The 13654-nt window shown below is 34.0% G+C and overlaps 3 protein-coding genes across 3 annotated transcripts; 1 reads left to right on the forward strand and 2 right to left on the reverse strand.

Annotated features, from left to right (window-relative positions):
* Nucleotides 1–434: 434 nt before the first annotated feature.
* Nucleotides 435–1663, reverse strand: LOC18099174 (myb-related protein 308). The gene is made up of 2 exons (XM_006383023.3): nucleotides 1168–1663; nucleotides 435–1084 (listed from the first exon to the last, which is right to left on the reverse strand). The coding sequence occupies exons 1-2, from the start codon at nucleotides 1428–1430 to the stop codon at nucleotides 610–612; spliced, it is 738 nt and encodes a 245-aa protein (XP_006383085.3). The 5' UTR covers nucleotides 1431–1663; the 3' UTR covers nucleotides 435–609.
* A 2164-nt stretch (nucleotides 1664–3827) lies between these two features.
* Nucleotides 3828–6107, forward strand: LOC18099175 (protein POLLENLESS 3-LIKE 2). The gene is made up of 5 exons (XM_024600708.2): nucleotides 3828–4116; nucleotides 4237–4449; nucleotides 4554–4709; nucleotides 4803–5675; nucleotides 5755–6107. Exons 1-5 carry the CDS (start codon nucleotides 3949–3951, stop codon nucleotides 5794–5796), a joined length of 1452 nt encoding a protein of 483 aa, XP_024456476.1. The 5' UTR covers nucleotides 3828–3948; the 3' UTR covers nucleotides 5797–6107.
* A 2409-nt stretch (nucleotides 6108–8516) lies between these two features.
* LOC18099176 (L-ascorbate peroxidase 3) lies at nucleotides 8517–10863 on the reverse strand. The gene is made up of 9 exons (XM_006383026.3): nucleotides 10559–10863; nucleotides 10257–10381; nucleotides 10077–10126; nucleotides 9819–9884; nucleotides 9700–9748; nucleotides 9526–9608; nucleotides 9370–9449; nucleotides 9159–9261; nucleotides 8517–8923 (listed from the first exon to the last, which is right to left on the reverse strand). The coding sequence occupies exons 1-9, from the start codon at nucleotides 10669–10671 to the stop codon at nucleotides 8729–8731; spliced, it is 864 nt and encodes a 287-aa protein (XP_006383088.2). The 5' UTR covers nucleotides 10672–10863; the 3' UTR covers nucleotides 8517–8728.
* Between the last annotated feature and the right edge of the window lie 2791 nt (nucleotides 10864–13654).

Raw genomic sequence — 13654 nt, forward strand, 5'->3', positions numbered from 1 at the left:
GTGGCTGTTGTCAACTAATTAACATTGATTAGTGCCCTACTGCACATGTATAACTTGCATTCGAACATGTAAGGACTGGTATAGCTAGGTACAACTAACATTGTAGGCTAAATTGTCCTCATTGAAGATTGATAAAGACGAGAGAGAGAGAGAGAGAGAGAGAGAGAACGTATCACAAACATTTCACAGAATCTAATTTTGTTTTTGATGTATTGGGACAATTGTTATGTAGGTGGTAGGCATGCGTTAAATGAATATTGAGCCATCAACAATGTGCCGTCCTTCTGTCTCTCTCTCTCTCTCTCTCTCTTCTTTTATGCATGACTCGGATAGGTTACCCACTTCCATCTGATTCCTTTTGATTGTCCTCCTCTCACTGCTTATCCATAATCATCTCTCTTTTCTATCGGAATTTACAGGGGAAGATAAGGAAAGATGGAGAAAAATAAAACAATCTATCTGCATCAAAAAACTGACAATGTTGATGATAACAGAAGGGGGGATTGGCTGTTTAATTTATGGACTTAGGTGGACAGTTTCATAGGTCATTAAGCTTGAGCATCATTGCTTTCAAGCTGAGAAAAGAGATTTCATATAAAAAATCTGTCTTTATCTATTCACAATAAATAAGCCGACTTCAGAATCTCTCTTCGCTTTCTGCCTTCTGTAATCCAGAGCACCGTTCTTCATAACAAGGAAATCGTCACTGTCATTACTGCAACTGCAATCCTTGCTGTTTTTCAATCCTAAGCTGCAGTAGAAACACATTATTTTCCTGCCTATGCTCTCCATTGACTGAGTTGGGTGCTGATAGGGAGGGCATATCCTCAGCTCAAGATTCAATTCCTGACACTTTTCTCCAGTTGGGTTCTTCTGGTTTTTGCACCCAAAGCCAGAAGTGATCCCTTCTTTCAGAACTGCACCGAGAGAGGTGGTCATGCTGTCAATGGCTAATTCATTGATTGGTCGATGAGTCGAAGGGTCAATTCCTCTGCTCAGCAGCTTTTTTCTTATATGGGTATTCCAATAGTTCTTGATCTCGTTATCTGTCCTTCCTGGTAGCCTCCCCGCTATGAGAGACCACCTTGACAGAAGAATAAAAACTTTGTTACTGTTTTTTCCATTAAAACTAGCTACATATGGCGGGTTTAGGAATTAGAGCCTTACTTATTACCAAGGAGGCTGTGGAGTTTGATAATGAGCTCATCCTCTTCTTCAGTAAAATTCCCACGCTTAAGATCAGGGCGTAGATAGTTGATCCATCGAAGACGGCAACTCTTTCCACAACGAAGAAGGCCAGCTGATTTTGGCAGGGACCTCCAGCAACCCTCACCATGAGCTTGGATATAAGCAACGAGACGCTTATCTTCTTCTCTAGTCCATGCCCCTTTGTTGGTGTGCGCTCTCTCACAGCATGGAGATCTCCCCATCTGTTTTTGTGCTTGCTTGCAGGAGAGTTAGCAACTGTAGAGTGATTGATGTTGGTTAGTGGATATTGGTGTTGCCTGGTACATTGGGATGTGAGAGCTTCGGTGCTTTGGAACTTAGCCTTCAAGTGGAGTTGGGGATGTTTTATAGTACTTCGCTGGGTGGATAATGTGTCCTCGCAGTAATCGCTTCTAGATTGAGTTGGTAGAAGAAAAGGGTTTTGGAGGGTCCACCTGGTGGCATGAACCTCTCTCTCCCTCTCTCTTCCTGGCTGGCTGATATTTATGGTTGTCAGCATCTACAGAAATGGAGCACTGGTCCCTTAACAACAAATAGGTTAGTTGTGCCCAGCCCCTCGAGTCACTGTCAGGTAAGTAATCTACAAGTGGGGTGAGAGAGTGAATGAAATGGGTCCTCTCTACCTGTAACATTCAAGAGATTAGCTTCTAGCTATGAGTAGGGATCATGCCACACTATGTCAAGGTCAACCAATTAGAACTGCAAGTTGCTGCAGGCAAAGAAGACCCTTCATCAACATATCATAAAACATAAATGCATTTTGACAAGGGAGGGATCTACTTTTCTGTTACTTCAATAAATAATGCAAGGGTATGATTAGGTGATCAAGACTCGAAGACATGCAAAGGGATCCGAATAAATAATGTACAAGATTAGTAAATCTACGTTGCAAAGAGAAATGCCGGTGGCGGTTGAGCATATTGCGAATTGTCACATCTCGCTTCATATTCTAACGTCTGTGCATGAATTGCACACGAAGACTAACACGGATACATGGCATAGAAGTCAGATGCGCAACTTGGAGGAGGAGGACTGGCTTTAGAGGAGAGGACCACAAGGCCCAGTACTAGCATCAAGTTCAACTGACCATGGTATGTTGTAACAAGATCTTCATCTTGGTTAGGTTTGGTAGAAGGGCTCTTTTCTTTCTTGTGTAATTTCCGTGTCCAGCAATGCGAAGCACAGTTGACAGCAGCAACCTGTAAGTAATGCAGGTTCTAAGCACCTAGCGGCCTTGTGTGTGTGTGATATAGAAGAAGAAGTTCACATATTAGACCGTACGTGTTGCTTTCTTCTCGAAATCACCGGTAGCATTACAATCGGCGACCCTAGGAGCGAAACCCAAGATCGAGATAAGGACCATACAAATTGAAAAACTTGAACATTCCCAGTAAGAGCTTGATCGTCAAGGCATGCTAATCCCATACAAATTGATATCAAGAAACATGTGGAACGAAAAGCATGTAGTACCCATCACTCCAACAATATTGACACCAAATTAAAGATGACATGGAGAGTTCTTTCTGTAGAGAACAGTCATGAAATCATATTCGTCATCCTACGTAAATTATTTCTTGATGATTCTCTTCAGACTAGAAGATGCAAGTCATCTTTGATAATGATAGTGAAAAAAAGAAAAAGAAAAAGAAAAAGAAAAAAGCCAAGCTTATTGCTTTACTCTACCCTTTCTCTATTCTGAAGGCTAGCTCTGGCCTAAACTCCATGTGCTTATTAATCAATTCATATAATGGTGTCAATATGTTAGTATCAAATATTTTTAAGCTGAAAATATTAAGAGTAATTGTATATGTACCTAATTGTAAAAAAATTATCATAAGGACTAGATTATAACTTTTCTTAAATACAAGGACCGGTTTCTAACTAAAAATATAAGGATTAAATTAATTTCTCAAAATTAAAGATTAAAATAAAACTTTGTCAAGGCCTCACTTACATTACTAAAAGTTTTGCAATAAAACAAAAGGATTTTAAATTACTTAATTTTTTTCAATAATGAATTGCAATAATGAATCATTTAAATTACTTTTTTTTCATTACATGCATATTAAATTACATTACATCATATCAAAAATATTTTTTTTTATTTTCCAAATATTTTCTCTTTTTTCACATATAAAGACTAATTATTTATTAATCAGCAAGTCTAATATCATTGTTAAAAAGAATTGACTAGTTTTTCTTTTATTTTTAATTTCATTGTTATTCCAATTTTTTTAAAATATTATTAAAAATTGCAACATTTATGAAAATGAAAATAAGAAAACATTCGTCCAACAATCAATCAAAGCATTATCATTCTATAACAATTATTAACAGAAAATTGTCTACAACGGCAATTTTAGTAGCAAGAGATGCCTACTTCCTTGAATAGAAAAGGACACCAGTGCAAACAATTCTAAGAATATAAATTATAAAACAATTATAACAAACCCTAAGGGTCCGTATGAAAATAAAAGTTCTCTAATATCCGCCAAATCTCAAATTATTGATAGAGAGCGAGGCGCAACGGCTAGTACGTAAAACGGTAACCTCAACGGTCGAAAAATTCGAAAGTCTCTCTCTCCCCCGTCCCCTCTAAAAATCCCTTCTCATCTCTGCAAGAGACGTCAGTCGTCACTTCAATTTATCTATCAATAAACCAAAAAGGAGCACAAAAAAAATAAAGGGAAAGAAAAAGAGGACCACCCTTTGTTTTTCGATATGATGCAGGATATGTGGAACGCACCACCTGGTTTTAGACCAACAAAATCTGCTCCAACTTCACCAGCAAAACCACTTGGTGTTTCAAGAACTCGATCTGAGTCATTTCAAGCTATCCACAAAGTCCCTGTTGGTGACTCTCCTTATGTTAGAGCCAAGAATGTTCAGGTAAATTAGTTACTCATTATTGGGTCATCTTCAAATTGATTGAGATTTGTTCTTCTTTTGGTATTGATAGGTACGATGACTGATTTTATTAATGGATTTTGATTGTTTTGTTCTGATTAGTTGGTTGATAAAGATCCAGAAAAGGCAGTACCTTTGTTTTGGGCAGCAATAAATGCTGGGGATAGAGTGGATAGTGCATTGAAAGATATGGCTATCGTTATGAAGCAACAAAATAGGGCCGAGGAAGCCATTGAGGCTATCAAATCATTGCGACATCGATGTTCTGATCAAGCCCAAGAGTCTCTTGATAATATTCTTTTAGATCTTTACAAGGTTTGTCACTGGTAACTGATTCGACGTTGTGTCCTACACTGTGGTCAATTTGATTTTTCTGTAACATAGAAAATACTTATTAAGTTTGATTCCCTGACATTTAGAGATGTGGAAGATTGGATGACCAAATAGCATTGCTGAAGCACAAGCTGTTCTTAATTCAACAAGGGCTTGCTTTCAATGGAAAACGAACAAAGACTGCAAGGTCTCAAGGGAAGAAATTTCAGGTTTCTGTGGAACAAGAAGCAACCAGATTACTGGTACTTAAACTGAATTCTTTTTTTCTGTACCTCTATGTAATCTCTGAAATATTATGTAATTGTTACTTATTAGGTTTGATTTTTTTGCTTTAGGGGAACTTGGGATGGGCATTGATGCAACAAAACAACTACATTGAAGCAGAAGATGCCTATAGAAGGGCACTTGCTACAGCACCGGACAACAACAAGATGTGCAATCTTGGGATTTGTTTGATGAAGCAGGGGAGAATTGGTGAGGCTAAAGAGACATTGCGGCGAGTGAAACCAGCAGTGGCCGACGGGCCAAGAGGTGTAGATTCGCATCTCAAAGCCTATGAAAGGGCACAGCAAATGCTCAAGGACCTTGAATCTGAGATGATGAGCAAAGGAGGCGATCGGGTTGAACAAAGGAGGCTCTTTGATGCCTTCCTTGGTTCTTCATCAATTTGGCAGCCTCAGCCTTGCAAGGATCACCTGCAAGCAACCAGTACAAAATCTCATCATGATGATTTCGCCAATGAGAATGTTGATTCCAATATAGTATCGAACCAAAACCAGATGTTGTTTCCTCAACAGAATAGTGTCAAACAGTTTGCTCCTTTTGGGAATTTATGGAATGTCGATGCACCTCCATTCTATTCCTCCAAATTGGTAAAGGAGCCAATTAAGGAACCAAGTCATGAATTCCATGAGACCCTTAAGAGGACGAGGTCGGGAAAAACTGCTACTTCAAACAGAAAGATTGAAATGGGGTTGTTCACCACACAATCTGTGGAACCAGGAAAACCCAAACCAAAGACGAGGAGGCTATCTGATGAAACAGAAGACAAGTTGTCACAATTGTTGCCAGATAATGATGACTTTGACGAGGCCATTCTTGCAGCGATTCTAGGTCCTGCAACCAACTCAAGAAAGACAGCAGTGAAGGTAGTTGAAACTGCCTCCTCTGGGATCTTTCAGCAGAGGAAGATTGAAAAGCGACTTAAGGTTTTTCAGGACATCACTCTATCTCTCAGCCCAAGAGCCTGACATCTTTCAGCAGAAGAAGATTGAAAAGCGACTTAAGGTTTTTCAGGACATCACTCTATCTCTCAGCCCAAGAGCCTGACTGAACTTAGTTTAATTAATTACAATTACCCTTAACTAATTTCAATTTCAAGAGTCAATAATTTTAATTCTAGAATGGAGATAAACTTGTTCTCCTTGAACCCGCTCCGCTTCAGAGGGAAGGAATGGCGCAGCACGGTGGCAGTAGAAGTAGTAGCAAGCTAGATCTTTTGTGGGTTTTCCACTACACGCATGTTGTTATCTATTTATTTCAATTATTTAATTAAGCCTCTTCAATATGTATAATGAAAATCATTTACTATTGAAACTCTTAAGAATTTGATCAATCTGAAATAAATATTATTATCGTCAGGAATCATTTTTTTATTTTTAAAATTTTATTTTTGTATAAAAAGATTGACTTTATTAAACCTCTCTGAATTTTATTAGAGTATGAATTTTATCCCACCAATCTAACACGAAAAATAAAAAAAATTCATACTCTAATAATTTGTATTTATTCAAGATCCACAATAGTACAAGATAAGATTTCAATTGAAGGGTTGAGATACTGTCAACTTAAGGGTTTTTAGAATTTTTTTTCTTTATTGCTTATTTATTTGAGAAATTAGAGTTTGAGATGAGGCTTTCAAAAAACAATTAAAAATTTGAGAAAATTGGAAGAATTTTCTCAAATAAGTTTTTGAAAGTTAAAAAAAAATAAGATGGGGGAATTGTATTATAGAAAAAAGAAGGAGAGAGAAGAAAAATTAAAATGAGATGATTTAGAGCAGGCCATGAAAATGGAGGAGGAGGCCATGAAAATGGGGGAGGAATTTATAGAAAAAAAGAAAGGAAATTTAGGAGTATAAGCAAGAACTACCTTCTTTCTCCACCTCTAAATCTCTTAAATACATTCACTCACCATCTTCATATCCAAAACCCTCAAATTCCTCGCCTTTCACCTGTATAGCAATCATCTTCTCTCCCACACGGACAACTGAGTTTGTCCCAGGTAAGCTCCACCATTTAATCATCTTCTTCTCTCCCACACGGACAACTGAGTTTGTCCCAGGTAAGCTCCACCATTTAATCATCTTAATTTGGTCACTCTCTCAACCAATCGACCTTGTTAGATGCCTTCTCCACTGTACAACCCTCCTCTCTCCACTACCAAACTCTTTCCGAGTCAATTCAAATCAGGCCATGGTTTATGTTGGAGGCACAATTAGATAAATATGGTAAAATGATGTCTTGGGTTGATAGTGATTCAACAATTAGAAGAGGGTTTTGTGCTTGTTTAATTTAGGTCCTTGATGGGGAGCTGCCAAATGAGGTTTTGAAGGTGATAACAAAGGATTTGGCACCTTTGAATGTTGGATTGCTTGGTGGAGCGAGGTCGAGAGTGAATAACGTGTAATTATATACGAGGGTGATTTATTTTTTTTTATCTTTTTTGAAATCCTTGTTTGATCAGGATTTAAAAATATATTTTATTAAATTACAATAAAAAAGTGAAATCGCGATCAAACTATATAATTATTTTTTTTAAAAAAATCAAATTTTAAAATGAAGAAACTAAACTGGAAAACTAGGAAAAGAAGTGTTAAAAGATTTTGCATAATTTGTGCCAAAAAAAAAAAAACCTAAAACACTTATCTTTAACGTCTTTCATAAATGATTTTGTAATCAAAACTGATATAAAATTAATTTTGATAATTACAATAATAAATTCCCCTTGTTATTAACTTTGATTACCTAATATAAAACCATAATCAAACTTGAACATTTTAACTTTAAATATGATGTGTTTTAGCAAAAGAAAAATTTATGCTTTATAGAAACTTTTGGACAACCTTATCAAATCTGACATCCATTAGCTGAACAAAATAATTGGTTGAAATAAATAATTTTTCATAGACCAAACTCAAGCCCAAGTTAAGTTGACAAAAAATAAGTTTTTATAGCTCAAAAAACTATTTTACAATAAACTCAAGCCCAGTCCCAAACCAGGCCAGGTTGAACCGCTTGTGTGTATGTGTGAAGGTTTAAGTCCAAAACTCACTTTACTTAGGTTCTTTCCTCTCTAAAAACTTGGATGTTCTTTAAGTCTAATTTTAACATTCACATTTCCATTATATAAACAACAAGCAAAACACGTTTCTTTCTTATGTAGGATAAAAGCTTTTATAGGGTTTTGGATTCCTCTAAAACATGCAAACCAAGAATTTTTTAGATCAATTTCTCATGCATCTATATTTTCTTAAATCATGTTAAAGATCTATGATAAATAGCTTATATTGGAGACTAAATTAACAGTAATATGATTAAAATAAATTATGAGTGAATAAGAAATTGATTTCAAATAGCTGTAAGTTGGTATTTTTTATGTAACCCAAAACCCTTTAATTCATATGAAAAAAAAAGAGATTTTCTTATAATTTATATAACAAAAAAGTGAAAGCTTATAAATGAGCCTCAACAAAGTAGTAAAGCTTATAAAAAATCAAAAATCAGTATAAATATGGGTGGAAGTGGAGGAGTTCTAACCACTTTGAAACATATTTATAGTCTTCCTCTTTGTTTTCCAACTTATATTGCCTCCAATTTCTATTAGTTTTTTGTTGTCTTTTCCCTCTATTCTAGAGTTTAGGTTTTAGTCTTTTGTAAGAGAGATTGAATTAATTTATACTTTTGGTTTGTGAACTCTTAAAAGAAAGTAAATCCTTTGAAAGTTAAATTATTGAAATCCTAAAAGACTATCTGCAACAAAGATTGTCTGTATCAATGAACGAGAAATTTAGTTTTAAACACAAATGGTTTAATCCTTGACAATAACAGCATTAATTTTTTGTGAAGATATCTTCAATAAGTAACTCATTTTGACAATGTTTTAATTAAATATTTGTCAATAGTTCCTATAATCTGTATGTTTTGCAAAGTCGCTTGTTCTGCTGATCTTTAAGAAGTCCAAACATGACTCTTCAAGTTCACTACACTCTTCTGTTGATTTCATAGAAGTAACTTAGGATTATTACAGTTGCAGCAACGGCGACTCCCACAGCACTTTGAGCTAGCAAGGTACGGTTCTTTGTAATTGCTTTGAGACTCGAGGAAGGAGGAGTAAAGCCCAGCTCTGATAACTTCTTGTGTGATGCTGCATAATCTGAAAAGAATGCATCCTCATCCTGCCATTTAACCAACAACTTTCTCAGTTTACTTTCTAATCAGCAGCTGATTCGTAACTTTCCTAAATTAATCTCCATCTAACAAGAACACATCAAATGGAAACTACCTCGTATTAATGACGAACGACATGCAACTGAAACTGAAGAAAACCTTAAGTTGGCTGCTAAAATATGTCACAGCAAGGCAACACAACATGGAGAATATGTAATCTTTCAAAGTTCATGAGAATATTACCTCTGCGTACAGCAAGACATATTTGCAGAACTTGGGATCTTCAACAAGAACCCTGTCTGTCTGCAGTTTTAACAGTCCCTCTGAATCCCCTTTCAAGAGCTCCCTGATTGCAATAAAAAAGAGATTCTTTATATCTGCTTTCACCATGACTTTGCAAACTATGCTAGTTAGCTGGCATATGGAATGAGCTCAAAATTAAATATGTCCGTACTGGAAGTAAGAGTTGTCAAACTTCAAAGGCTCCTTTGTCCAAGGGCCATCAAAGCCTGATCTATCTCGATGAGCCCTTCCCTACAAAACCCAAAGCAACATCAACTTTAGGTATGTTTTGACGACCTAGAAAAGAACTGCATCGGTCAAAAAGTACCAATGTGTGGCCTCCAGACAGTGCCACAATGTCCTTGTCCGATAGACCCATGCGATAGAACACATCCCTTAAATGTGATGCTCCTGCAACCAGAATGAATCAGAATAGAATAATTTCCATATCATAGAAAAGCTATAAAGGAATGAATTGAGCCGAGTCATTATAGAGAAAAACCTTGTTTTGCATCAGGAAGACGCCCTTCTTCAGGAGATTCCGGCGAATCCTAATTGAAAAACAAAATTTTACTTCACGGTAGTAAGAAAAAGTTAATGAAGTTCTACCATGAACATTACCTTTCTTCCTGGAACAAAGTCAATAGTAGGGCCTCCGGTTACCTCAACTGCAACAACCCCAGCAAGCTAAACATTCGAGAATGATTGAGAATAAGTTAAAGATGGAATCATAACACCATAGTTTTCCTATCATAAACAAGTAGCCACTGTGATTTCAAAAGTGTTCTTAGCCTATCTGATCAAGTATTCTCTGCAGTGAAGCTAATTAACATAATGAGAATAGAGATGGTTCTTTGACTATAAGAAAAAGATAATTACCTGATACAAGTCAGCATATGTAATTTTGGGGTGTTTGGCCTTGATTCCCTCTGAAACGAAAACGTAGGCCATTAGCAGGAAAAAAAAAATCTGTTTTTCCCCTTACAGTTTCTTTGAATCTTCACTAAATTACTAATAATGTCAGATCAAATGATTCACAAAAGGGGGTAAGAAACTCACCACAAAAATCAATAGCAATTTTGATACCATTGTTTGCAGCATGTGCCAGCTCTTTCTCATTCCTGATGGAACCATCGGGCCCTCCTGTCTTTGTTTTTGCATCATAAGTCCCTGCATCATGCCACCTGCAATAAACATTCCAAAAAACACCATTAAAAAATTTCGAGAAAAAGCTATTGCTACGCAGTCCTTACTATCCAATATCAACCATCCAAACAAAATATATATTTGTACACGCAAATACCAATTTAATGTACACAGGACTTTTGTTATAAACAGATAAATGCAGAGATTGTACTTACGCTAAACGAAGCATGATGGGAGCACAACTTTTGCTAGCAATGAGAGCGCGAAGGTCTCGACGAGCCTTCTCAATCTCCTTTGAGTACTCGGCATCTACAACTTTTCCAGCCATGAAAACAAACCCAAGAAAAAACGAAGTATATAACTTTTTCGACAGCCCAAAAGCCAAAACCAGCAACCCGATATTGATTTAAGGATCCATTTTAATGTCTCAAATATTTATACATCAATTCAGACAGAATGGGTAGTAACAGGGTATAAGCAATGAGGTTCGTCGAAGAGAAGCAAGGGATTGTGTTTTGCAGTTTAGGAGGGAAGGTAAGCTTTTGAGTTTAGCAAATGCAGATGTTTACAAAGCTTCCTGTCTGGAGCGCGTGATTAGTACTCGATCAAAGGAGCATGATTAAGTTTTGATCAAACGGTGTTGGGTTCTTGTGAGCTTTTTGTTGCTATGGGAGCCCGTGTGGAGCTGAAAGGATTCTTATCTTCGTTGAAGTTTGGGCCTTTTATCGTCTCGTGGAAAGAAACCATGGATTTGGTTCGCCGTCGTCATCCTCGTCCTGTGAACTAATTATCGTTATTTTGGGCCCACTTAAATAAACTTTGGACCGAGTCTAAAAAGTAAAAACAGCAACTTCCCCCTTAGAAAAAAGAAAATGATTGGTCATTTTAGTCCCTGGTTTTGTCAATCTCATTCAATTAAATACAATTGATTCGTCTCTGTGACAACTGCCTTCATCCATTCTCGTTCAAGAAAGTTTAATGACACAAGAAAGTTATGGACAGCTTCCCACGAGGTAAATTTAATTTCTGAAATAAAGATATATTGAAAAATAATACACTAGAAATTCTCAATAAAAGCCTAAGAAGAAAAATATATAAAAAGAATTGGTAGTGGAAATAGGAATCATGCATAAATTATCCAAAAATTCAATGGATATTTTATCTATGGTAAGAGTAGGCATATTGCTTGAGCTTGCAATTTCTAGATTCAATAGCTTGAATTTCGGGCCAATGTAATCGAAAAGTCATTCTATGATGACAATAATAGATATAAAAATGGTTTAAAATATTAATGTGCTAATTGAATATTTTTACTTTACATTAATATTTTTTTATATTTTTTTATTATTTTGATAGTATAGTACCAGTTGTTTTTTAAACTGTTTTTTTACTTGAAAATATATAAAATAATTTTTTTAAAATAAATTATTTTTTATATTAGCACATCAAAATAATATGAAAATATAAAAAAAATTAAAATTAAAAAATTAAAATTTATTCAATCATGTTTGAAACGCAATACCAAATAAAAAAATTACCATTAAATATTAAAAAAAAATATTAGACACATTGATAATTGTGAACTTGAAGTGCATTACCATTTAATAAACTATTAAATAGTATAGAATAACCCACTAAATCTTACCCTAGCTTTTGCTTGGGAGGACAAAAAACAAATCTTATTCTAGCTAGGCCGATGCATATCCAGGTAATCCCACGTCTGCACCACGATGTTGTAAACTTGTGACAGCATGTTCCATGTGACAAGAGTCTAAGTGAAGCACTGACTGACATGATGTACTTGAAGAAAATTTGGCTGCCTCTATGGTACTTTAATTATCTATTTAAGGACGGTTTCATTTTATATTTTAAAAATGTTTTAAAAAAATTTTAATTTTAATTTTTTTTACTTCAAATTAATTTTTTTTATATATATTTTTATATCATTTTAATGTACTAATATCAAAAATAATTTTTAAAAAATAAAAAAAATATGATTTTGATATATTTCCAAGCGAGAAACACTTTGAAAAACAATCACTACCACAATCTCAAAACACCCTCTTAATCTAACTTTGGAGTTAACAAAATCTGTCTTTTTAACCTTTTCCAAAACAGCGCACTAAAATTATAGCTGCGTTGAACCATAATTTTGTTATTTTTTTGAAATTATTATTTTTTATTTTAAATTAATTTATTTTGATGTTTTTTCAAGTTTTATTATTTTAATATATTTACAAGCAAAAAAAAAAACTTTAATCAACTAACCATATTGTACCGCGGGGAGTTTTTAAATTTTTTTATCTAATTATATGATATCTTTTATATTTTTTCAAGAAAAATAATAATTTAAATTCTATTTGATCAAAATAATTTTCTAGTCTAATTCCTTCTTTCTTATTAGTGTATGTTTTTTACATATATATTTCCGAGCAATGTTGTTCATCCAATAAAAACATAAAGTAGTTATAATTAATATCAAAAACAAAAATTGAATTATTTGAAATAAAAATACCAAGGTATGCTTTTAATTACAAACCCTTGATTTTATTAATGTGCTCCCTTTTTTAAAATTATTATACTAGAATAATTAGTTTTTAAATAACAACTTAACAGAACCATCAAAATAGTTTTAATAAAAAAATATATGTTCTAGCAATTATGACGCGGATGTATTCCAAAAATAAATAAATAAAGTATTGTGCGTGTGATGTCACATAAAAGTTTTCATAACCTATTTCATAATTAATTATACAAAAAATTAAAAATTATTTTTGGATGAAAGAAGATAAATAGATTTATGGAAGAAAATATATTTTTCATCGAAACGTTCTTTTTTATTCATGTAATTTTTTTACAAAAATTATTTAAAAAAAAAACATGGTGTGATTGAATAAAAAGTGAGAGAAATAAAAAAAGCAATAAGTATAATAACTTGAACTTTATTTTTATAGAATATTCACGAACACAAACATAAAAAAAAATCTAAATAGTAGGTTCAAATATAATAATTAACAAAATAATTGCTAATATTGTAAAAAAATGCTAGAGTCTTTTTTGAAAATAAATATAAAATTCATTGATATCCAATGAGATAATATCTTAAATTTTATTATATTTATTTAATGATAATTAATTTTGATTAAACTTTAAAAAAACTTATGAAGGGTTACATAAAAAAAGCACTCGCTACTATTATAAAAAAGTTTCTCTAATCTTATTTAAAAATAAACTTGAAATTGAATGGTATTAAATGGAAAATATCCTAGATATAATTGTAGTTTTTTTTTTTTTTGACTTTAATGAGTTTT

The sequence above is a fragment of the Populus trichocarpa genome, chromosome 5 (genome assembly GCF_000002775.5).
Source record: "Populus trichocarpa isolate Nisqually-1 chromosome 5, P.trichocarpa_v4.1, whole genome shotgun sequence".
NCBI lineage: Eukaryota > Viridiplantae > Streptophyta > Magnoliopsida > Malpighiales > Salicaceae > Populus > Populus trichocarpa.